Consider the following 27,213-nt stretch of genomic DNA (forward strand, 5'->3'; position numbering starts at 1 on the left):
ATTAACATGGAACATTTCCCAGTATATATTTTGAATTTTCTGCCTTGATGAAAACAGTTTTGGTTTTCAATTGTTTATTGCTTATGTTCTTAATTTCACACAGTAATCTGAAAGTAAAGAACTATAAAGCACAAAATGAAAAGTCATTATACAAAAGTCAGTAGATCATAAAATGACTATGTGAAATAAAATAAACATATCACGTCTCTACATATCTTTGATATAAAAACTTTCAAATTTATAGAATTAAAAACAACAGCAGATACTACGTACTACTGGTTGTTCGCCGTTCGTTATGCTGAACATAAATGACAAAGAATTCTTTGATGAGTTTAGAAAAATATTGCAATTTTTATTGGTTTCCTATATAATGGTCATGGATTCAGCACATCTTCACGTGTGTTCTATTCCAAGAAAAAACGTTAAATTTTTTTTTTTTTTAATTTAAGGAACTGATTTAAGGTTCAGTGTAACTCATTTGAAATTTATGTTTCATGGTCGTGAAACTCGATAAGGACATTCGCAATTTTTCTCATCGAATTTTTTTTTCCAACTCTTATAACACTTTTTTGCAATTAATGGTTTGAAAATATCGCAAAAATATAGATGCTATGAAGTAAATTTTAGATTTCAAAAAGCTTGAATTCCTTCCGTATACGGATAGCAAAAAGTTCTTTATTACCTCTAATAGAGGAATTTTACAGAACTGAAACTCCGAGTTTCCCGTATTAATGAATTTCCGTAGTTTTAAATTTCGAATTCATTGCATTCCATTTTCTAACGGCTGAGAGAAATCCTTAGAGGCGTTAATATGTAAATGAATTGGCTCCAAATCTATTCTGTAGAAAATATTGAAGCTATTTGAGATAGTACAAGTTATTCAACACAATGCTACCAGTTGTCGAGATTTGAGAGAAAAGCTGAAAGTGATGCAAAAGAAGTTGAACTAAGCAATTTGTATCTATGATGTAATGAAGAGCAATGTGAAATACAGAATTTTTTAAATATGACAGATGTTCGAATGAAAGGCTTTATTTGAACTGGCTGGATTAAGAGATCAAAGGCTCAAATAGTTTTAGTATCAACTGCATTTTATTTTTTCCTCTTACACTTTCATTTTTCTATCATTAAATTGAAAATTGATGAATGCGCTTCTGAATCTCATAAGAAGTTCAGCTGTGATTGTTGCTTTGGATGATTAGTAGAAGTTCCTATTATCCTAGAAAAGTTATGAACGATCGTTTCCAATTCAGACTTTTGATTATTTTTGTTAAAAATTTTCAATTCCCATAAATATAGTTTATGCATCTGATAACAGTTTTGACAAAGAAACTGCTGATTTTCATCAATGTTTTCATCAGTAGCTTTGAGCAAATACGATGAAAGATTGCAAATATAATCAAAAATGAAAACATGACAATGCAATATAAGCATAAATGGAAAGTGAGGAATAATTGACATCAAAAATCGGCAATCGAATAGATTTTTCATCTGTACTGCTCCAATACTCCTGAGTACATGCATTAATCCAACATCGGTACCAAATGATTTACACGTTTTTATAAAAATTGTTGTTTTTTTGGTTTTCATGACGCTAGCTAATTAACATTCTGGATATTTCAGTTACATTTAACTGATCATATTTTAATCTATAATTTCTATTCTTTGTTTCTTTCAGTTACTCTCTCCATATAGTCAAACCAATAGTTTTCTGTACTATGATTTCTTAGTGTATAATCATATATAATCCACTGAAAATTAAAAGTATATTTACATGTTTATAACAAAAATAAATTAGTATATCATTTGTTGTAGTAATATTTCTGCCTGCTCATTTTAACATTTATGCAGACTACGATTTGTAAATTTGATAAACGCGAATCATCTAATATTTTGAAGAAACAGGTGGGCATGCACTACTTTTTTTCAGTAGACAAATCGTTTGGTGTGTGCATTAAAATTTGCCACAGAAAATCATTACACTGTGCAGAAAAGAGTTAATAATTAAATTATGCTATTCATCGATTATGACAAATTTAGAGAAAGTTTCATTACTGGAAATGATACAATATTAGTAATTCAACCGCAAGCTATAAGATAAATTACAATCGATACTGTACTGAATTTCATGCTTCATGGTGACAATAGTTAAACATTTATTTCCTGGGCTAAAAAAATTCCCTGTAATCATCCAAGGCAACAAGCACGGCTAAACATCCAATAAAATCCGAAAGCGCATCCATCAAATATCAATTAAGTGGTACAAAATGAGAATGCAAGGGAGAAAGTATAAAAAATGCGAATCAAAAATTAAAAATTATTTGGTTCATTATTCTTTGGTCGTTTAATTCCAGTCAAAATGAAATAAACACCTTTCACTTGAGTATTTCTACCATTTTATAAACTCACTATTTCATTTTGTTCTTCGTAAATCGATGTTCCGCTAATAATGGAACTACTTGTCTACTAAACCTCGATGACATTGCATGGGATGACTGTAGCAATGAGTACTTCTCAACTAGTTTCAATATCCTTGATAACATCAATTTGGATCCAATTCTTGGTTCACATACGTTTGTTTATAATAATGAACCGAGAAACACTGGTGGAGACTTGTCAGGTACAAGTGCTAAAGAATCACACTGTGACATTCCGTTCAATAGTTTGGACTTGTACAATTTTGCTCATTTGTTCAGTGAAGATACAAACAATGTGGAATCGACAACTGAAAGAGCAGAAAATTCTCAGTTATTACTGCAAGAATTGTCGGGAATAAGTGCTGAAAATTTTCAAAGTGGCACTTCACTTGATTCTTTGCACTTTTTCGATTCCATCCAATTACGCAGAATTAAAGATGCAAACACTGAGGAATCCAAAATGAAAATTGATTTCGCTACTGTACAAAATTCACAGCTATCTCTTTTACAAGATCCTTCCATTCCAGGTACCACTAAGTTTTTTCTTCTAATATATATTCAAGTTTTTAATATGTATGTGTTCAACTCAGTTTAAGTTCTGTTTTATTTTTTTAGTTATTTCAAGTACGTTAATTTAACTCACATACGCCCTCACATAACAGTGCTCTATTTCATTTCTTCCGAAGAGTTTTATCTGTGTCCACAAAATATTGCCAACTGTGATAATGGAAAGTCTTATCTCATTATTCTCTTGCTTAAGATCCCAACCTTTAATTATCACCCTTTAATTAAATGTCGATGTCACCAACAAATTACAAAACCTTAATCCATGATACTATGATGCATTCTTTAATATATACATCAATTCATCACATTACTCAGATGACGTCGCTGAGCAATATAGTTAATCAATATTGTTTGTAATAAATGGTGCAAATTACTAATTAAATGCACGAAAGTTTTTAGTCATTAAAAATCCACGCATTCAGTAAAGTCATCTTTAAAAATCATTGCCTAGTCCCTAAAAAATTGCAAAGTTATTACGAAGTTTTACTGAAATTATTTCACTAAACCTCCAAAAAAAAAAAAAATAAGGAATGAAGTTGAATCTACTAAATTGGATGAATTATTTTTATCTTTTTCTGTAATAATAATAATGTGTAGGTTACATTTTAAAATATAAGTGGATTTTTACATGTGTTTTTGTAGCTATGGGAAAAATTCCGTTTAATACTTCTATAAAACATAGAATCAAATTCACTGACTGCTTGTTTTTCATTCAATTCATGTTTTTTAATTTGTTTTTTTCTTCTTTTTTGCCTATTACATCACCTTTTGTTTATCTTTTGCCTTTCATTACTGATAAGCATTCATTTTACTTACTGCATGTTTGATATTTATTCTATTCAGTTTGTTGCATGCTGTCTTAATGATTTTCACTTACTGCAACTAATTACATTTAGCATATGTTTTTTTACTTGAGAAGTTAATTTCTTTTTCTTATATACCAGTTTATTTTATTTTTTTAATTGCTAAATATATTGCTACTTGTTCCAATGTTCTGAGATAAAATTCACTCACTGCAAAAACATCAGAATAAAATAGAATTGCTAGAAAAATACTTCAAATGAATAGCATGCAATAACTCGAAATTTAATAGCTTGATAAATAGAGAATGAAAAGAATGTTACTGTCATTATTTTATCTCTTTTTCTAATTTCATTACTCACTCCTTCTCTATTCTCAGTAGTTGTAAACATTTTTAATGTTAATTTGGACAGTGTTTGCAACACCTCTTTCTATATGATTATCAGTTGATGGCAGTAATACAGTTTACCTCGTAAGTCCTATTTCATACTTGAAATATAAATAATATAATGAAATTCCGGAATTGCTCTCACGTTCGTCTTAATTTCCGCTAGCAACCATTCTTTTCCGAATTTATTAATTTTTGAAAGGAGCCAAAAAACAATAGTTTATTACTAATAACGTAATTAATAGATTAATAATATTTTTCATTTTCAAGACTGTTCCACACATACTTTTCTCTGGTGAATATTTCTCTTTTGATTCTCTATTATATCACAACTCTCTAAATGACATCTCACTTTGCAGGCATCGAAAAGATAAACTGTTCCATAATTTTTTTTTTTTTTTTTTGTTTTTTAAATGGCGAAAGGAACAAAGAATTTGACTCACTCATCTTTTAGATATCAATCGGTCGCACAGTCAATAATAATTACATCTAAACACCAAAAAGAAGAAAAAATATATTTCATCAGCGCGACATCAAAAAGAAATTCACAAAATTATCCAATTGAATTGTATATTACAACTAAAATCTTGAACACAATTTGTTTAGATGTTTAAAAAAAGTAATGTTTTGTGGAAAGTGAACAACTGTTCATTTACACCAATTAATCGAATTTAATAATTATGTAATCAAGTTTTTTCGTCAATTTTCAGCTATGTTTTTTGTCATGAAGTTAAATACTTCTGTATGTGATGTGAGGACATTAAAGTTTGTTTTTTTTTTTTTTTTTTTATTTAGTCACATTTATATATTTTTTCTTTCTCTTACTTTAGGGCTAGTGTAAATCGAAAAGTGCTCTAATCTAATTTCTATATCTGTAAAACAATTTGGTTTCCTTTGCATAGAGACTCCTTCCGATGATTTATGAAGTTCAAGAACTGACAAATGCAGTAGTATATAGGTCAAAACGTTGTTCCTCTGAATTCAGAGCCTTTGTAAGATAATCAGGGTTTCAAATAACATCATTTGCTAATTAAAAATTTCTTTAAGAAAAAAAAGAAAGGATAGAACAAAAAGCCAACAGCACTGTAAAGTATATTATGATTACGATTATTATTACCGAAAAATGAAGTATTTCATGGACATTTGCCGGATATTTATGATAATGAGCTGCTAAACAATCCTCATTCAATTAATTAATCTTTTTAATTAACGATTTCTCCAATGTGAAGGAATCGTTAAAGACGATTATATTTATGAAGAAATAAATGATGTAAGCTTGGAATGAAGGAATGAAGCTAAACGACAATTACCACTTTATTTATTCATTTCCAAAAAAAAAAAGAAATCCTTCCACCATTAAAATAATCCTACTTGCACCATCAATAAATAAAACACTGTATTAGTAGCAGCAACCATTGTTTGCATAATGGTTCAGCGAAGAGGAGTGATGTAGCGTTATTAGTTGCTGTTTCATGGATTGCTATATTTCTGGTTGAATGTGTCAAAGCAGTGAATAGGGAGATTAGGTCTGTGGAGTTTTACATAAGTAGAAGTTGTATTCTTGGGGTTTACAGGTGAATAGTTTTTCAATTTATAGTAATTTTTCTTTTGAGTAGCGCTTTCTCTGTCGCTCTGTTTCGAACGATTGTCATGCTGAAATGGCGAACAACGTTAAGCAAGAAACAATCTCGGGAGAAACTGTTATTAGTGCTTATCTTTCAGTAAGTTTTCATTGAAATTTATTTGATTGAAATCACCAGGAACTAAGTGAGACATTCTGGAGCACAGCGTATTTTTCCTATTTGAAGCAGTAGGCAGCATCTAATATTCTAAATGTGTCGGTGATCAGTTCGCATGTAGCATGCGATTATTGCGCTTAAGTGACATAATATGATTTCCTAGTTCAGTATTGCAGTATCAGTGGTTATTTTTCTTTGTAATATGAATAGTATTGTTGTAATGATTGTTTCAGGGGGACATAAATGGTTTGATAACTTACGATAAACTATGTAAGGCTATTGATTTTTTAAACCAGTGGGATTCACAAGCAGTGATCGACTTTCTTCGTCAGTTTGTGGATATCGCCCATCTGTTCGACCATCGTTGTAAACAGCTGGTGTTGAAATTCGTTGTTAGTTTACATCGTATTAGTGTATTCTGGATTCTAATATTAATGATATTCTTATTATAAGGTTATTAATGTGAGTTAATGTTATGTCAATTGTGAATAATCTTATTATTAGGCATTTATTTGCGTGTTTGCACGGTATTTTTGATTTATCTTTCTTCTGCTGCCTATAAGTTTTATAAGCAAAAAGTTTTTGGGGCAGCATGCGATTTTAGTGTAATGTATAGTAATCGTAAGTAAGTTAATTATAAAATGTGTTTTAGCAAGTGGATTGGCAATTTGTTCCTAGTGATATCCGACCTCAGTTCGTCAAATTACTTCGAGATATTGGTGTGCAGTATATTTGTCACACCGAGTCGGTTATAAGATGTTTCGTGGAACATCTATCTGCTAAAATCCAACCCCTTTCTACTGCTAATCAAAGTCAAGGTTAAATTCTTTGTTATGAACCTCAAAGCAGAAAAGGGACAAATAGAAACACCCTGAAATCATTTGGCAGAAAGTATGTTGAGGAATTAAAATGACTGCATTACGGGGTATGGAGTGTGGGAATCAAGTGGGGCTTTTTCTTGTTAATAGTTTTCAAATTTGATTTGCTGTTCAGTCCTTTATTTCAATTCAGAATGTTTCAGAGGTTATGAACAAGCATATCGGTGTGTTTATGCTATGTTTGACAGAAGAAGAACAAAACAATATTTACAAATTGGCAATTGATGGTTTGGCATTTATAGTAAAGTGTTTTCCTTTGTAAGTTCTTATGTTGACTACGCTAACATGCATTTCGATCTTTTAGCTTCAAATGATGTTGCAGAAGTTTATTTTTAAGTATTTTCAAGAAATTTTCATCAGTTTTTATAGAAGAAAAATGAGATTTGATTAATTAAAGTCAGTTCTTGTATTTAAATTTTTTCATTAAGCATTAGTCTTCTTCATAGTAATGAGGTTTTCCTAATGTGATTAAAGAATATATCGCTGATATGATCTGCAGCAATACCGGAATAGAACTCTAGAAAAAAAACACGAACAATTTGCCTAACAATAAATGTATGCCCTTGAAATGACTGAAATAATAGAATTCATTGGATAAACTTGATTGTTCCATAGTATATGCTGTCATTCTTCATCCTAATTTTACTTAAGTTCTGAATTTTCGACTACTTTCTTTTTTTTTTTTTTTTTTTATTTTGGGAATGTTCTTTGGAAACATAAACTTAATTCACAGTCTTCACTGACCTTATTCATGTTTTGCTTATTCCGTCTCAGGTACTATTTTTCCTGACCAAAGTGGACGTGTAATATAGAGATTTTTTAATTCAAAAAAATTAGTAATGTTCCTACGAGATATAAAAACTCGTGAAAGTGTACATCACCACCAATATATCTATTTATTCAGAGCAACAAAAAGTCTCGTCAAAATTATTCGTCACCGCTTTCCTCATCATTCGGTATCATCAATTCGATATATTAGTTATGTAAGAAATCTTATATTAATATGTCAGAGCATCACGCAGTGTCGAGAGGATATCTTATCCATCATTATTGATGGCCTTGCTCAACTCGATGTGAGTATTAATATTTGTATTAACTCATTTTTCTTATGTTTCATGAAGCATTTATTGATAAATCGATTTGATTACAGCTAGTTAATGCTTTGAAAAATCAAAAATACAGTTTTAGGCAGTGTTAACGAAAGTAGAAAATTCAAACAGGGAAGAGGATAGCTGTGATGATGGTCTAAATGTATTCTTACTGGTTAGTTTAATGGATATATGTTATTTTTTTTTCTTTAAGTTGAAAGAAAATGATAATCATTCTCATAACTGTTCGATCATTCCTTTGGTGATAGTTGATCTGCATATTGATGATGGTTACATATGCATATTTTCTCTGTCACTTGTCAGTTCATCTTGGTTTGCGTAAAATCACAAGACTTAAACTTCATTATATGTTGGTAATAATTTTGGAGTGGCAGGAATGTGATTTCTGATCGGTATTAAGCGCATATCTTTTACAGCCTTGTTACTTTAAGGACGAAGAATACGAAAGGAAGGTTAATGAAGTGCAAGATAATAATGACAAGGTGGAGAAGTTGGATATTTGCATGTCACTTATGTTTGATTATATAGGAAAACTTTGTAGTCAGGAGAACTTGACAGAAATAGGTACGTTTTTTCTTGAATGCTTGAAAATTTCTTAACAACTGATTTTTCATCACAAAAACACTTATAATGCTCACTAATCATGAAAACGAAGCTACAAGTAAGATATTTGTCTTCAAAGCTAATGCTTGAGAAGTTAGAGCTCTCTTAACTCAGTAAATTTTTTATCAAATACATTTCCAATTATTGCCTACAGATTGGCTGCCATCAACGCCCAGACAAAAGAAGATAATAAAGGAGTTATTGGTTGTATTCGAAGAGCATCTTTTAATGGCTCATGGTTTGAAGAACATATCTTTCCTTTGGTTTTACGTTTGCAGTCTTGATACGGTGTGGTTATTCAGAATTATTTTCCCTATTTCTTTTTCCTTACGCACATTTTTGCTTTGTCTGCTATAATTCTTTTTGAGCTAACGATTTTTTTGTTATTGCAGAGTTATCAAAAAAATTTTCTGAGGTGGCTCTGGAGTTTTGTTACGCGATTGAACCAGACACCTAATGACTGGAAAAAAGCGCAAGGTGCTGCTTGTTACATCAGTAGCATGCTTTCTCGTGCTTCATATATTAATCTGAGGTAACCCTCTCTTCTGCAATTTGGTTACATTATAGATATGTTTTAAAAATTATTTTTTGTAATCCTTAGTGATAGGATAGATCAACTGAGGCGAATTTACCAATTCAAAAATGGGAATTTTGAAAACTAAAATAATCCCGTAATGTTTTTAGTACAACGATGGAGTGGTTGGAAGTGTTGTCACATTGGTGTACTACTTATGTGAATGAGATGGTTGATCGAACAACTGCTGCTACTGCAGGCTCAACTCGACATGGAACATTCTATGCTGTGTTTCAAGCATTTCTTGTTGCCTTTTGTTTTCGATACCGTGAAATAGTACAAGCAAAAGGTTAATGCGAGTACTTTTGATGTGTTTTATGGTAACGTTTTTAGGCGAAATGCTAGTGGAAGCATCCTGTTATTCTTTGTTACTAATTTTTAGAAACCTAGAAAAGAAAATACTTGTTGCATAAATAACTGATTTGAATCACTATAGTCTTGAAATTAAGAAATAAATTGAAGAGCGCTATATGAAGTTTTTTTGGAAAGCGGATGTAGTTGACTTATAGTTCCACAGGATCAGTATCTGTGGTGAATGATTTTTTTCTTCCATGTTTCTTAAACTTCAATGTTTGATATGAACTTGGGAAAGAAAAAATCTTTGAAGCGTTTGTTTTCAGAAGTGGCCAAGATACATCATTGGGGGCTGGGACATATTATCCACAGTACATTAGAACCTTTATCATACATTAGTCATCCAGTCGCTTTATGTTTTGCAACAATAAGCAGGTCAAACTTAGTTGTTTTATGTGAATTTTATCATTTTTCTTTTGTTACTTTTGTTGAAAATTTTGTCTCGTCCTACTTATGGTATATTTTCGGATAAGCTTTATAATCTCCTAAAAAGTTGATCTTTGACATAAAGCACTGCCAAGAATTTGCTATTAAAAATGACTAAAAAATCCGTGGTTTTAGTAATATTTTTACTTTACTTTAAAGATTTTAAACATCAAGATCCAGTTTAGTTTTAAAATAAATTAACTTTGGTTGTATTAATTTTAATTTTTTGAAACTTGCAGATCTGTGCAGCTTGTTTATGTGAACCATATTTTACCGGCAAAACCGGCAGAGATGATGCCTTTCGAATCTCATTTTCCATTTGATTCATACAGTTTGAAAAGGTAAATTTATAATATGTCGTGCTGGTTTGTCTGAATTTTTTTTTCCTTTTTTTTGAATTTTAGAATATATATATATATATAATATTCGTTTGGCGAAAATAAGAGCGAAGAAAAATCGCTTTAAAAGTATAGATTTAAGTGTAGATTTGGCTATTGTAGTTACGATTTCCAGGTCGCTCTCTTTTATTGCACCGCTTATGCGAAAGTTTTCACCTCTTGCTGAAGATGCGGTCACTCTGAAAAATGAATTGCTGTGGAAAAATGTAATTGAAGCGGTGGATTGTCATAACTACGAGGGAAATAATGGCTCATGGGAATTTCTTGATGATATTAGGCGAGATCAAAATGAACTCGAACGACTTGGTTAGTCATAATCGACATTTTCTCTTTAGTCATATTTAATCGTTTACACAACGAACTTTTCAATATTTTTTCGATCTGTACTCAACTCTTATATAGTATTTGTTGTTATATGTTAACTACATTTTTGATAACTCGCATCTAATGCGAAATTTTAAATATTATAGAAGAGAATAATGCTTCTCTCAAAATTGCTAACGAATTTTTAACCGTTTATTCGACTTCACCTGGACTCAAACAGTTCAAAACTTCACCTTTCTTAGGTATGTTTAATTTTTTTGGTTGTTATCTGTCTTGTTATAAATGTGGACTTATTTGACTCATGTGGATAACAGCTATGGGGTCCTGTGCTATTTACCTTGCCGTGTCCTTGCTATTATAGGAAACTTTTTGGTTACTGTTGTGTTTGTAGTGTATTGTCAGATATCATTTTAAATCAAGTTAATATTTACTCAACTTCATGACGTGTTATTATATTTCTGGAAATTAACTTTTCCCGAAACAGAAGTCTACAAAATATACCTAGAAAAGTTTTCAGCTTCCGTTGTTCTTTTAATATATTGCTAATTGTAGGCACAGATCGGTAGCTCACACAACATAGTGTATATGGAATTGACTTTGGCGACTGGCTAGCATTTCAGTTTTTTTATTTTTTCATACTTCATGTTTTTTGTATTAATTATAATTACTAGAATCTAGCAATAAAGTATAGATATCGATATTTCATTGTTACTTTAATTTATAAAATTTTTATCATTTCTTGCAACCTTTTATACAAAGCATTTTTTTTACTACTTTTGAGAAGGACATTGTTTTCATAAAGTCTCATTATCTGTTACATAGTTTTATTTATAATTACTAGAATCTGATGGTGAAATCGTTAGGTTATAGCTAAAACCTTGGACTAATGACAGCGGTAGAAGCACTATGTTTGGGAGAATGAACATCGGCGCACAGTAGAAAAGTGGCATAGTAGAAAACTGCTTTATATTTAATCTTTGTAGTATATGTCGAAATATCAAAATTTTTAGTGTGTTTCGTGGTCGTATCATATTTGTTTTTGCAGTTGTTAAGCCATAGTAATGGTTTTTCTTTACTATTGTAAATGGAAATTTATGTCGACTGTTTTTATCACTTGTTTTTGTCGACTGGTTTTCATGTACTGTATTGTTGATGTTTATTTATTGTGTTATTGGTTAATAATGGGGCATAATTTCTAGTCTAGAATACTTTTTTTTTTTTCAAGCAACAGCTTTTTTGAATCTTTAGAAAGAAAGAAGACTTTTTAATTTCGAAATACAAACTTCATGTGCATGTGGTGCATTTGCACTGCTGTTTTCCTATTTGTACACGAGTATGCTTTTTGAAAGTTTTGTTCCAGTTTACGTGCTCCATACGTTTCCAATACTTATACAGATCTATGCTTTCCCAGTTCGCATTGTTCAGTTTGTCAAAGTATCTTAAATCAAAATGAATTGAAAAAGTTTGGACAACAAAATTAGGGCATTAAGCATCATTATGCGTGATTACTATAGAAAGTTTACCTTCGAAGAATTCGGCTCCGAATTCATTCCTCATCATCCGTCAAGCCATCACAACATACTAATTTTAGATATTGCAAGAAGTGGTCCATATTGCTTATGCCAATTAGGCATGTACTGATACCGGGAAATTGTATCGCATAATCGATAGCAAGTTTTACTAATGATATTCCTTTGTCAGATTCCTTGTAAACTTATGTCAGATTCGTTGTTTGGTGATATTTTTTTCCTATACAGGAGATTTTGAGAGACAGGGTTGGTTACACACTAAAAACTGTCCTTTGATGTAGCTAAATTTTGTTGCTAAAGCTATATCAATTATGATCGTTTAAACCTCGACGATTCGAAACTGTAACGATCCGAGTTTCGACTATTTAAATTTCTTTTAAATAGAAAATCGTACCACTGTTCGATTTAGTAAAGAGATTCAGGAATGTCTAACGTTTTAGAAACTTTATTCCTAAATCTTACCGGTGCAGTAATTCTCGATAATAAATCTAACCTTGCAACAGGAGACAGCTTGAAAGACAGGTGATGGTGCAGGATGCCAATCTGGTGGTCCATTGTTTGTGAGAAGGCCCATCGATAATAGTGCACCATTCACAATGCCTACTCAACTGAAATTTTTTTAAAGACTGATAAGTAAGAAAGTCGATTGGTAGTGGTTCTCAGTTTGTGTGAAACTTTATTTTTTCTACTCAACGTTTAAATTCCGGAAATTTAGGATCTTATGAAAGTATTTCTTCTGTTCTGTCACCAATTTTTTAAGAATTATTTTGCTACTATTTTATTTGTTTAGCAATTATTTGTTAACCTTAAGTCGTTGTATATATTCACCCAATGAATTGTCGCAAAAATTTGCTCGTCCATAAGTCATCACAACATCCATTTTTAAGTCAGTGTTTTCAATTACGTAGCTTAAAACTTCTAAGTTGAATTGTACCAATAATTTATACCTAATTTATCCATAATTAATCATTGTTTACAAAGAAGAGGAGAGTAACTTATTGAGAAAGTTAATGGAGATGAGGAGACAGCATAGTTGTCAAAGTATTTTAAATATACATTTGACGTACACAATGTTTCGAAGTGTATATAAGGCTAAGCCAATATATTTTGCTTTTCCAGTAAGTTTAGCTATTCGTTTCGTAGTGCTTGCAGCGATTCGCCAAAGATTGTTTTGGCTAATGAATCAAAGTCAACATTCCGTAACTTCAAATGAATAAATACAAATATCACGATAGATTGGAAGAAAGACATTATACTAATTCAACTTGTAATCTAAAAATCGAATTATCAATCTGTTACTTGACGGATTGATAATTCACTTTAAACTTTTTTGTATCATATCATTTTATTAACTCACGTAGTAAGTGTTTAAGATTTTTTGGCCAGTCAAATACTTTATACCTTGTTTTCTTTTTACTGTTCAAGAATGAAAGGGAGACTTGTTCGGAGAAATGATCAAGCATTTTTTATTTATCTAATATAAATAAAAATATCGAATGATTTCTATTGCATTGAAACATATAGTTATGAGCTATGAGGAGGATTAAATTATTCCATATGTCCTAGAAAAAAATCAAGATTGCATACATAAATACTAGTATGCATTTAATTTGTTAAAAAAGATAGTAATTTGATATCAAGCCAAGAATAAGACCTGCAGATAACAAATATCCACATAGGTTAGTTTCAATCTTTTGAGGCTGATTGTAAGTTGCTCGAGAAGAATATGAGCTCGATAATCATATGGTCTCGAAAAGTCTAATTCAAATCTACCTATTTTAGTACTGATACAATACATTTGTCGTGGAATTTTAGTTAATACCTGAAAATGTTCAAAGGAAAATATTATGTCAGATTAAAAATTATCTAAAATTTAGGTTAAAAGGAAAGGATAACAACTTGTCCAAGAAGTTCTTCGGATCTGCTTGACCATACCAATATGCAGTATCGATATAATTTACACCATTTCTCAATGCTTCATTTAGAAGTTTATCCAATGAATCTTTAAAATCACCAAATAATCCACCCATTACTCCACATCCTGCACATATATGTAGCAGTGATAATTGTTAACTATGCTTTATTGGTGATAACTAATAAATGAATTACTTCATTTCTTTTTACATACTAAATGCCATAGTTGAAACATTAATAAATGTCTTTCCAAGCTGACGATATGACATTCCAGAACACTTGGACTTCTGATAACGATCAAAATTGTAGTTCGATGATGCTTCATCATTCTGTATCTTATTAGAAAAAGAATTTTTAACACAGACATACATAACATTGTTAATTAATCAAAGATCATCTATGAAATGAAGCAAATTTAAGCACACATTTTGAGATTGTTTATCCTCTTTCATAGCAATGGAAAATAAATAGCCATGTGAAGTAGACATTGTATGTGACTGAGCTGTTGTCGCATATTCTGAGAATCAAAAAAAAAAAAATAATTTGAAGAAAGGAAAAACTGATATTTTCGTAACTTAACGAAGAATAGCAAAGATAAATTTGTTAAGAAAGGTTAAAGCTAAGCTTCCATAACCACTTTTAAAACCAGTTTTAATCGAAAAAAAAACGGATAGTATTGTAAGGCATTAGTATAATTTGAAATGCATGCTGTATAGCAATACAATTTGATATGCATGCATGCTATATGACATTATTGCAATGCAGTAATGCTTGAAGACTTTGTTGAATTATCTGAATTTATGATTTAAAAACAAGGAAGAAATGGAATGAGTAGACATAATTATGCATTGATGTAATCAGAAATTCCATTTGAACTAGTCACGCAATAGTACTACAGTATTCGATCAATAATAGAATAATGATGACGATGAGATAGATGGATAAAACTAAGGTTAGATATTCGGAATAATTGTGATATCTTATCAATGAGTATACATTTAAGTTTAAACGTCTTAAACGTTTTGAGTTTACCGCGTAACTTAGAACATAATATGAGATTGTTTTACCTGATCTGCACCAAATAAAGTTTCCTTTATAAGTTTTCATCCTATCGTCGTGAAAGATTCGATAATTTAATTATTATTTTGCGAGAGGTTGTTGATCTCAGGAAGATTCGTTAGATGTCGATGTAAATATGTGGGTTAACAGAGGAATATAATAATTCCTTTATTAGCAGAAGCAATAGTGCAGTAACTTGATAGAGAACAATTAAAGTTGAACTCTCCTAGCATTGTGTATTTTTATCATTTTATTCGTGCCAGATGATTCAAGTGTTGTGTCATGTATTTATTTCAGCTCATTTATTTTAAATTAGTAAGTTTCAGGTTCTATAATCTTCACGTTAGGTTTTTCTTTTTCTTTTTATGTTCCGATTAATATTTCAAAAATTCCGAGAAAACTGTTTTGGCAAGAGATTCGATTTCGTACTCTAATAATTATTAGGATCAAAAGAGAAATTTTGAAAATTACGCAAATCTTCTCTCCATTAAATTCACGCTGATATTATTTACTTTTATTACAATTTTTAGTCGATCATATAAAAAAAACTAAATGTTTCAGTGATTTGATTCGTTCACAAAATTATTTAGAAATTTTTTCATTTAACTTTTTGATTAATATGAATCTTTTAATTTCTTCTGCTGTTATCAGAAACTTTTATCTATCAGCAATACTGACTAGGTAATAAATTAAAAAATAAAGCATCACTTTCTAATCCGAAACTTCAGTAAATCATAATTCGGACAAAGTGGAGTATTCTTTTTCAATGAAGAAATAAGTCTTCCCTATAACCAAGTGTGGAACTTATATTTGTCAATATTGATGCAGTGAATAATACTATAATAATTGCCTTTACAGAATCTGATTGTTTTTTGTAGTTAGAATTGAAAAAATTTCTTACAAATAATTAATATAAATCAGAAATAGCTAAGGAAATTGAAAGAAAGTAAGTTACAAATATGAACGGTTATTGATGAATGGAAAAGCCTGGATCAGATTACCGAAGGACAAAATTGAATTAGTAATATGACAGGGAAAACAGTGATTATTTGAACACAAAGTGATATTTCTAAATTTGTGTCGAAGAAACAAGCATATATACTTCGATTTTGAAATGAAGTAATTTAAAAAAAAAACCGATCAAAATTTGGGAGTTACTTCATTATTTAATCATGTATTTAATAATTCTACACCAACAGAAATAAGTTAAAAATAGTCGTTTGACTTCGATTTTTTAACTCCCTTCAAATGACTGGTGTAGCCAATAAAAATATTTGAAGGATCAAAGTTCTCGTTTGTTCAAAAAAACGTATATCAGAACTACAAAATGGATCAGAATTGAACATATATCAGCTTTGTTTGATAAAAAAATCCCAAATCTATTGGTTAGAAAGAAACCCTACTTTCATTTAGGACTACATTTACGGGAGTTCTTATACTAATTTTAATATTTATGAGTTGAATTCGTTCTCCTTAAAATTATAAGGTAGAAATTTTCTGTCTGTTTAGTACCACTGAAGAGAATTTGCCTTTTCCGGAATGAAAGAAAATTTTCAGAATTCACTTCATATCTCAAAGAAATAAGTAGTAGCATAAATGATTATATTAGAAAGTTTTTAGTTTTGTAATGATTAAATTCAATTCTTGACCGGTTCTAGTTCCATAATAATTGTTTGCAAACGTTCCAAAAGATTCCGTGCTGAATCCAAAAGTTCGTCAACATTGTGCCTTTCTGCCATCTCTACAAATTTCAATTGCACTTTTTTTTAGTTTTTCTAGTTTAAAACAGATGCAAAAATAATTCATAGCAATTTAAATCAGGCATGTAAAATAATCAATGATGTTAAAGTCCTTAAAATTTTTTGCGATAATAAGTCAAATTATTCTAATTCAAGTATGGCAAAAGTATTATTAGAAGTATGCAAAAATCGTTTTACCATATTTACCTAATTTTTATTTTTATTGAAAAATCGTTTTCGTTTAAGGAAAAATTGTTTTCCTTTTTTAAAGAAATGTTTAGCAAAATGTTTAATCAATCAATAAAACTTATTTTGGTAGAATTAATTAAAGTTTTATTTTACAAACCATTATAAAATTTGATAACATCGGTGAAGTCCATTCGATTATCAATAATTATATGACGATATGCGATGATCATCGCTAAGGCTAAGAATAAATGAAAATGAGTAGTGACTAGTGAGGATGCTGCCCAAATTACTTCCCAAATACGAAACACTTGTGGATAGGTGAATTCTAAAAGCAAACATATGATAACTGTTTATTCGATATGGGAACTTGATTATTTTATTTTATTTATTTGTTTATTCACTTATTTATTTGCTTAGCATATCTGTTCATTTAATCTATTAATTGGTTAATTTATTTATTAATATTTATTTATTTATTCATCGGTTTATTCATTCTTTATTTACAAATCTAATAAATGACAAGAAACTTCTAAAAACTAAATCTTGGCCATCAAAAATTAATAAAATGAAACCTCTTTTGAAGTCAAGTAAGAACCATCGATAAGTAAAAGATAGATGTGTTGCGTCACCATTTTCAGTTATATACTCGAGAAATTCCGGATCCATCACCTAGAAGTGAGCAATAACTTCTGTTTCATAAGTCATAATGGTCCGAAAGAATAAGAAAACATGACATAATGTTTATTACGAAAGGTTGAATAGTGAAAAGAGAAAGGTACCTGTAAGAGAGAATTCATGTAAGCCAGATTATCATCCATTCCAGTTCTCTGCGGGAAATTTTGCTTCATTCGGAGCATTAATCGATCAAAACATGCTAGTACCAGTGGTTCTGTAACGATCATCACATGTCAAAAACTAGCAGATGATTTGTAATCTTTCATTTCACTATAAGTATCTGTCCTTTCACATAGACTGCGAATATTCATTCCTTCTGTATACTGTGATTGACTTCTGCTGCATATGCAACATTTTTATATCACAAATACCACATTAATACTTTTGCAAAACATTTAGGTAATAAAGTAATTACAGATTTGCAATAACAAAGATAAGCATCATTATTTCTTCTTTAATCATCAAAATTTCATTTGTCGAGTAATTGAACTTACCATCATCGAGGATAACCAATAGTGGAGCGGCCAAGTCGCACATTCCTTGCGTGTAACCTTCGTTTAAATTCCGCCATATATACGTACACATTACCGTTTTCAACTTTTGTAGATTTTCTTTTTTGGCAAAATAAGCTGAGCTTCGATCACAACGTTCTACATCTTTCTCGATTCGGTGTAAATTGGCACTGAATTTTTCCATGATATCTTCCTGGAATATATCGATAAACGGGTGAATTCATTTTTTTTTTTTTTTTTTGAAAAGGAAATGAATCTTTTAGGAAACTTCATTTGATCAAGTAGAAAAAAAAATTATGTCACCAGAAGTGTTACTATCAATGATGTAGGTTAACCTCATCGTTATCCTTTTGATCTTTAGGTATTTCATTATTTTCCTCGAATACTTCATTGTTCAGCGATATTCCATGGAATGATGGGTTAGATTCAGCTTTGCATACATGATATCGAAGTCGAGCTAGAAATATCTTCATTCATTGGAATTAGTTCCGTGCAAATTAAAATTATAACTTTGTTTTCTTCATTTTCTCATACTAATTCTTTAACCCATTTTATCATGTTCCTTAATTTTATCATCCTATTACTTATGTAAAATTAGTCTTTGCATTCAGAATAAACATTTTCATTTGCTACTAATATTTATGGAAAATGATGAAACAAAACTAAAGATTAAATTATAAATTTAAGACCAGATTACAGAGAATTATAACTATGAAATACATAGCTTCCTTGATTTTCTCCACTTCGCCTCTTCCCAAAATATTCCTATAATCTTTTTTTTCAGATTTATTTGGAAAAAAAAAAGAAGCTTCTTAACCGACTACAAATGCTTCTCGATCACGTTCACGAATAATTTTCTCGATCTTTTCCCATTCTACTACATCGTTGTAGTATTTTGCACGATATGTATTCTTGAGCTGTTCGAAATCTTGTGTCCAATTCACTAGTCCTAGTAGATATGGCCAAACCTTACGTCGAAGCATAAAAGACTCATTTCCACTGATGCCAAATCGATAAGTTCTCGATAGGAATTCTTTCTCCATTTTTTCCTGGTGCGTTAACATAACTGAGAATCAGTTGATAGCAGTCATAAAAGAAAACTTCAAGCAGAGCAAAGAACAAAAGCACCAACAGATTTTATATTCCGGCATTCTTTCCAGAAATCCTCGTTAACTGGACCAGTTGTTTCCTCTATTGCTGTTTTCGAATCAACCAAACATGCCAAATGATTTCGAATAGTACGTAAATGACCGCAATATGCTAGCCCTATAAATGACCTATCGTTAATTAGCAATGGCTTAATAGTAATACTCATATAATTTAATTTGCATACCGCCACTCGATTAGTAGTAAAGTAGCAATTGAAAAAAAAAAAACGAAAACAAAGAAGACTTATGGTGATTATCAGAGTTGATGATACGATTGAAGAAATAACCGGATAAATGAAATGTTTTACAGAAAGGCCAATTAAGTTTTAATAAAAATCTTTGGTTCGCCCTAGTCTTAGTATATCGGGACTTCTTACAAATATTTATAATCAGTACAGATCACAGTTGAAAAAGAAGGAAGAATGAAATGTAAAGAAAACATGAAATTAAAGCTTACATCCGTAAAAAGTTCGAGCCAAGATTTGCATCTTCATAGAAGAACATGCTTTCTTGAAATTCTGTCTGCAGATCCGGAAAGTTTTACGAAATGTATGTACTTTAAGTAAAATCTTTTCATTCTACATTAGAAAAAATTAAAGGAAAATTTGTGGTTATATATATATATATATTTAATTTCTTTTTTAATTTTTTTAATATATACATATATATTCAAATAATTTCCTAATTGATCATTTCACTTCGTCTATACTAATTCTTTTGTTGAAAGGTTCATTTAATATGTATATAGGCCTTGCTAGTCATTCAGCAATCGTTCCGCAGTCATTTAACCACTAGGCAACTCCATGAATGGGACTTGTGATGACCTGTGATCACAACAAAATTTTTTTCAACTAACCTCATGAGCTCGTCCACTTCACTTTCACTCACCGTCCGCTTCTCGTCTCGCTTTCTGAAAGAATGGGAAGATTAATAAATTCATTTCGTCATCCAATCACTGAAAGAAAAAGAAGAAAATTTTGTCAGCCACTCTTTTGTAGGACTTTAATTTTTTGCCATTCAGTCAGTCATTTTTCGGAAAAAAAAAATTCAGTCAATCATTTTTTCAAAGTTTCAATTCTTCATTATTGAATAATTTTAGGAAAGAACAGTTATTGCGTAGTACGAGTTAGAAATTTGAAAAAATTACAAAACCTTAATTTAGCAGTCGAATCATTGATTGGTGATATTTCATGAATTATAGTTTCATCTAAGTAATTTGGCTTATTAAGTAGCGGAGCAGGTGTACATGTTGGTACTAAGCGAAATACATAATCCTGTGATTTGCTCTCTTCATCATGGTTTATGTTCAACTCCTTTGTTATGCTCTTTCGTCGTAATTTCGGCAATATTTTACCTTGAGTGAATCAAATCAGAGAAAAGAATGGCATTTACAAATGCATATATCGCTTTGAAGTTACCAGACAATTTTGAAATTAATCCTTAACTCGAATATGATTTTTCTATTACTTGTATGATAATTGATAATAATAAGAATAATACGCATGAATTTCTAGTATAGATGTTGAATTTATAATGATAATTTCAACTCTCAATTTTTTTCCAATGCAACTTGCTATGTTATTAGAAAAGTAGTCATTTGATGCAATAGCATCACTAATTATAAAGATTTGATTTAATTGTAGTATTTGATAACCTTTCTCTTTGGAAAACCATAAGGGTGGATCGAGTCGATTGTAAGGTGCTAAACCACTTTCGAGACAGGAAAGGAAAGCAAGCAAATGATGGCCGGCTGGAAATTGCATCGGTGAATGTTGCACGCCATCACCGCCAACGAAAATTAATGTCGTCGGTGAATTCTCATCTGAAATCGTTAATTGATTCCCGAATTACCTTCTTTCTACATTAAATAGGATAAGCAATCTTATCGATGATAAGTTACATAAGCAGATCGTAGTAGTTAAGACTGCTGCAGAATTTTCCTTTACTTGATTTTTGCTGGTAACTGAATAATTTAATTTCGGATTCGGTCAGTAAAATTAGATAGAAAAAGTTTTTTTTTTAAGTTAGATAGAGAAAAAAAGTGAAGCAAAAAAAAATTTAAGTACTAACTATACTGATGTATATGTATGTAGATTATATCACTGATATTGATGTTGATAATATGTCTCCAAAGCCAATCACCATCACAAGGAAGATTATCACAAGAAGCTGAGGATGGCTGCGAACTGAATTCATAGAGTTGAAAATATCTCATTCTGATTTTATTTCTCCCAGATGCTTAATTGATTTCATATATGATAAACATGTTAGTCAGTAAGTTAGGTGAATGTAGCAACTGAGTGGCAAATGATTAGAACCTTGAATGCATCAGTTGATTGGGTGACCATTTCACAGTTACATTTCCCGGTGAATTCTGATGCAGCGATAGATAACCTTTCATTGGGGGTCCATCAGGTGACACAGTCGCGGTGACATTATTTTTACCGTATAACAATGATGCTTTCACGTTCTGATGTAATGAATACACATAATCGCGTCCAAATGTACACATGGGTGATGAACAGCTGTCAACGCTTGTTACTATGCTACTACCACGCTTCATCACCTGCACTGATCCGAGAATTCACGTCAAATTATTACTTGAGCTACGTAACAAATAGGAATGATAGATACAGTAGAATTCATTCAATAAACAAACAATACCTCATCAATAGTTTCAGAAGTCAGATATTCCTAACATGTCAATTTTTTTCTTTGTAAAAAGTATTCAGATATTTCCGGTATATTTGAAGAAATAACCGTTAATGGTGGTCGTTTGGGTGTCGGAGGAGTAGCTGAACAGGAATGGATGCTACGATGTCGCTCAACCAATTCACCGGCTAAGGGTTCCTCATACGGATCACATTGATGATCCATCATTGTATAGTCAATAGCACATGGACCAACTGAAAATCGTAAATCTTATTGCAGTTCAACATGTATAATATTACGTTGAAAAAATTAAATCCTAAAATTTCATTTGCCTCCTTTTCTGTATACATTTATTTCCAAATTAAATTGCAAGTCGAAAGAGAATAGTGATAATGGAAATTGAAGAGAAGTAACAACATTAAGATTCTTTATAATAAGTGTTTGGAAACTATGAGAATAAAACATCTTAAATTTTTTAGTAAATTATTAAATCAAAGTAAATTGTTTAAAAAAAAATTTAAAATCTTTTGAGCCTTATAGAAGGAAGAACGAAAACCGAATCAAAGGAATACTTCAACTATTATTAAACGAGATATTGTAATCATTTACAATTCATAATGCTCATTTTCTGCATTTATTTCTTACCACTCTTATGATAGCTTCTGATAACAGTGAAAGTTTTCATCTGAAATTCTATGAAATTCTTAGATGATAAACTGGATGATATACAGTTTGGAGGAATCTACTTCAGGTGCCAAAAATGGATGATAGACAGACTGCCGGAATGGATTTCATATGTAACTGATATCACTCTTCCACCACCATATTATGAACAAGTTGGATTTCATTATGGAATGTGAATTGTAGAAAACTCTTCCAGTAAAAGGCATATTTGCATAATATACCTTCTTCTTTATGTAGCAATGTTTGCATTTTCAACTAAACCTAATGAAATCCTTTAGCAGTAGTAGCAATAAGAAGAGAAGTAGGTGAATAGCTGTAATCATATCTTCTATATGTTCTACAGCAGCATTAAAATATTTAAATTAGTAACCAATTAATGGTTTCTAAATACTCGCTTTTTTATTACTAGAAAATTCAATTCAAATTCTCGCTTCAAGATTTTGAAACTGATCTGAAATTGAAGATTTTGCATAAACATGCGATCTGCAAAGACTATGTATTAAAAAGGAAATGATAACCAAAACTGGACAAAACATTAATTGCGCATACAAATGTTCTGGTCACTTTTCAACTCTTAATTTAATAGGATTTTTAGTTTAAAAAGTGAGAGTCTAAAAGGACCTATTCAGTTTAATGCAGTCTTCCACACACAATTCATAGTTTCGTTTTCAAATGAATTCAGTTTTTTACAATAGCTATAACTTTATCCTTTAGACTTTTTCCCCACATTTAATTCATCGAATTTACTGTGTAGCATTTAGTATGTATGTATGTTTGTATATATGTATGTTTGTATGTATGTATGTATATTTTTAGCGGATAATTGAAGAAATAATTGATGGCTACGAAGGCATGAAAGCATCATAACGTAAAAATTCAATTAATTCCGCAGCAGTAGCACAAGTCTTACAGCAATTAGATCGTTTGATATCTTTTAACATCGGTGCTTTTTGTAGTTGTCATTCTTAACTATTGTCATAAATTATTCTCTCTCTCCCTCCCTCTCTCTCTCTCTCTCTCCTCATCTTTTATGGGAAATATATATGTATACCTTACTGACGTATGCAACCGTTATTAAAATTCTAATTGCTTGCCATTAGATAACATTGTGCTGTCAAAGGGATGTATGTCATTGTTTGAAATAGAGGAAAGGAAAAGGAGTATGTCACACGGGAAATTTTTAATCAGCCTTATGAGTAGAATCTAATCAGCCTTGTTGATTGCCCTTCTTTCCAAATGTGAATATTTTCGCATCACCCAATCCAGTTTGTTGGTTGCATATTGCTATATCAGACAGTGCCTGAATATTGCTATATCAGGAATTGCTTGCCGACTAAGTATCACAATTTTCTGTCATATATTACTAAGAAAGATATTAATTGAAATTCAAAAAAAAAAAATAATGCTATCGAAAGAATTTTATAGATAATCGCCCCTAAACCAATATATAAATTAACATTTGAATATTACCAGAGGAAGAAGAGGAAATGACATCGGATCAGATTGCCTTATGATGTGAATGAAATAAACTTGAAAAAAAAAAGAGTGATAAAAGTGAGATTCTAAGGAATGTGAAATGAATATTAAATGAAATTTAATATGCTTCTAATCTACTTCCATTATAGTTACCAATTGGTTTTTTCACTTTTCAAATATGCAGAAACATTAAAATGTATTCTTCATTTCATGGTATGTCTTGTTTGGAATAATTTTTAATTGACTAAATTTCAACTAAACTTTATGTATCCACTAATATTTCTCTCTTCTCTTCTATTCGCTCTCTTTTCTTTCTCGTCCTCCCTCTTTTTTATTCCCGCACAAATTATGATATCTCTTGAAATTAATGATTATAACTCCTAAAAATAAGTTAATCATAATAGGAAACATTTTTATTCTGGTTCCTATAATAGAATACAAAAATATTTTTATTAATCTGTCCAACTAAAGGTATTTTTATACACTTCCTGGCTTTCTTTCTCCTTTCAACATTAAACATTGTCTATCATTGTTACCAACAATAATAATAATTATTATTATTGTCACTTATCAATAAACGTATTTTATATCACCTTGGTACTTGGTACTTATATCATTTTTGTTGATTAGTGATATGTCCCTTTGCTACCTATTATCATATATTACTGAATTAACTTTTTTTCCTAAGTATGCTAACTCGTTTATATTACTATAATATTCTCACCATACTTATAGGAAACATTCATGTCTTTTACTTTATAAATGAAAGTCTTGAGTAATTCCTTGATTAATCCTTTTTCTTTCAGAGACGAAAGTCTAAATAATAATGAAAATGTTCAAATATTCCTAAATAATATATGCTATTTGCGCTTTTTTATGCTTTTATCTAAATTAATATTTGAAATAACAACCTTCCCGTTACTTCATAATTGTATGTTAACAAAAACATTCTTTTGCTCTGAGTTGAGAATTTATAATAAAATAGAAAATTGGTTTTGATAACGTTTCAGAAAAATAGTATTTATATGATTGCTGAAAGTTCAACTTATCTATATGATTTCTATACGAACTTATCTATATAACAAAATTGCAAATGGCAAGTGAACAGAATGAATTATAAATTAACTCGCTATTTCGAATTAATTAGCTTTAGCAATTAACTAGTGATTTATTTTCAGTTTTCTTAAAGCTTACCACGCGATGGGAACTGTTTATGGGAACTGATCACATAGCTTGAATTTTGGGAGAGATTGAAAGACAAAGTATGAAATCAAATATTAAATAAAAATTAAATACCGAGTAGGGCTGCTACAACACCGCCTTTGGCAGCATCCAACATTAGTGAATTCTTTTCATAGTATCGCCGACAGCTATAAAATTTTTTTGCGAAATCTTTTGAATCATTTAAAAAAGAAGTTATGAAAAATGATTCCGATTAGCTCTTTTCTCTCATATCCATCCTTTTAGTCTCCTCTTTAACCGATCAGATAGTATCGTTCCATTACAAAACAACTTCAGTTGAAGCCTTTTTCAAACCGATAAGAAAAACATACTGCACAGAATTATGAATGAATCCAATGATTGCTGGTAATATTTTTGCCAACAGCGCAAATCTAATCCATAAATATGATGACGGACATGATCTAATAATAAACGTCAATTAAATAAAGTAAATTTAATCTCAGATATAATAACAATGTTACCTTTCACTTTGTAACAGACTACCTTCATTAGAATTTTTGATTTATAAAAATTTTGAATCAGAATGATAAATTCATTTAATCCACTAAAAAAAAATTGTTGTAATATTAGGAATTCAATTTATCAGTTTTTTATTTTATCTAAACTAAAAAAGTATATATAAATAATCCGTATCAGACAAACACAATTTCGTCATCATGAGCTCTGATTGTAAGTGTTAACACAGTTGCTGCTTCTGGACAAAATTTGGCAATGTTATGTAGAAGAGCATAAGTTGAACGTCCGCCGAATAATCCAAGCAGACGGCGCTTTAAACCGTCCAATAAACATTGCTCCACTGCTGCTGCAACGAGAAATTTCATTTTTGAAATAAAAAAATTTTTTTTTAAAAGAGACAAAAAAAATTTTCTTAAAACTTTACAGCAAAATGCTGAGTCACTGTTATACCAAAGTAATATCAGTGAATTTTGCATAAAAATTTGAATAGTAAATTAACGACTGAGTTAAGAAGTTGGATGTTAACTGAATCATAAACTTATTCATACCACATAATGACGTCACATATGTACTTTTAGCATTAATTGCTTTTCTATTTACGGATTCTTCCATAATAATTTTCACCTAAAATTTTACAATATAATGAATGCACGATAAATGGCCAACAAATGGCCATTTTGAATTCAGAAAATATTCATATAAGATCGAATAAGAATTGTATTAAATATTTAAATTTAAATGAATTCAATTTACCTCTCTTTTAAGTGTATTCAATAGTCGTTCTTTGCGACGCGTTGCTTCAGTTGGTGCTTCAACATCAAAATCGACCATTACAATACTACCACTACGTGTTTCTGTCTCAATGCCACTCTCACTTGTTTTCCGTTCCGTAAGAATGGATTCTTCGGAACGTGTCATAAATGTTTCCCAAGCACTAGAATGTCGAACCATATGGGCTACTCTGTTCATCTTTTTCTCTTCAACATAATTTTAAATTCCTTATGTGAATAAAATTAATTTGGAACTTATCTTTTCATTTCTATGTCCTTCCTCTCTCCTTTTTCTCTCGCCTTCCTTTTCTTGCCATCTTTTTCTCTTTGCACCATAAATAGGAAGAAAACGTGAAGGCATTTGAAAATTTATATGTGAAAAAAATTAATGATAATTATTGTTATTGAAGAATGTTTCAAGAAATCTTCCTAACAATAATTATTAATTGATAATATATAAAAGCAAATGTAACAAGAAAAATAGAAATAAGATAGGAATAATTACATTATGTATGAAATTTATTATTAATTCTGGTAGGAAAGATTTCGAACATAATATAATGAATAAATACGTTTTGCTTTTTTTGTTT

At 30.4% G+C, this 27,213-nt stretch overlaps 3 protein-coding genes across 3 annotated transcripts; 1 reads left to right on the forward strand and 2 right to left on the reverse strand.

Annotated features, from left to right (window-relative positions):
- Positions 1–5,831: 5,831 nt before the first annotated feature.
- Bm2633 (putative 75.1 kDa protein C36E8.1 in chromosome III, putative) lies at positions 5,832–11,144 on the forward strand (the record flags this gene model as incomplete). Its single annotated transcript, XM_043076657.1, has 15 exons — positions 5,832–5,894; positions 6,146–6,304; positions 6,565–6,730; positions 6,934–7,048; positions 7,695–7,863; positions 7,979–8,053; positions 8,331–8,463; positions 8,657–8,790; positions 8,895–9,034; positions 9,187–9,365; positions 9,697–9,805; positions 10,096–10,197; positions 10,370–10,560; positions 10,725–10,820; positions 11,131–11,144. The coding sequence occupies 15 exons, from the start codon at positions 5,832–5,834 to the stop codon at positions 11,142–11,144; spliced, it is 1,845 nt and encodes a 614-aa protein (XP_042932591.1).
- Positions 11,145–12,595: 1,451 nt separating this feature from the next.
- Bma-mec-14 (galactose dehydrogenase, putative) lies at positions 12,596–14,509 on the reverse strand (the record flags this gene model as incomplete). The annotated part of the gene is made up of 6 exons (XM_001899612.2): positions 12,596–12,715; positions 12,913–13,015; positions 13,175–13,282; positions 14,007–14,148; positions 14,236–14,350; positions 14,447–14,509. The coding sequence occupies 6 exons, from the start codon at positions 14,507–14,509 to the stop codon at positions 12,596–12,598; spliced, it is 651 nt and encodes a 216-aa protein (XP_001899647.2).
- Positions 14,510–16,717: 2,208 nt separating this feature from the next.
- On the reverse strand, positions 16,718–26,804 carry Bma-tbc-8 (KIAA1941 protein, putative; the record flags this gene model as incomplete). Its single annotated transcript, XM_043076658.1, has 20 exons — positions 16,718–16,821; positions 17,166–17,333; positions 17,581–17,677; positions 17,788–17,897; positions 18,178–18,388; positions 18,531–18,652; positions 19,013–19,244; positions 19,328–19,461; positions 19,801–19,865; positions 20,200–20,253; positions 20,496–20,697; positions 20,998–21,165; positions 21,414–21,529; positions 21,662–21,909; positions 22,104–22,249; positions 25,452–25,525; positions 25,709–25,798; positions 26,040–26,199; positions 26,402–26,477; positions 26,607–26,804. The coding sequence occupies 20 exons, from the start codon at positions 26,802–26,804 to the stop codon at positions 16,718–16,720; spliced, it is 2,775 nt and encodes a 924-aa protein (XP_042932592.1).
- Between the last annotated feature and the right edge of the window lie 409 nt (positions 26,805–27,213).

This window comes from Brugia malayi, assembly GCF_000002995.4.
Source record: "Brugia malayi strain FR3 genome assembly, contig: Bm_v4_Chr1_scaffold_001, whole genome shotgun sequence".
Classification (NCBI taxonomy): Eukaryota; Metazoa; Nematoda; class Chromadorea; order Rhabditida; family Onchocercidae; genus Brugia; species Brugia malayi.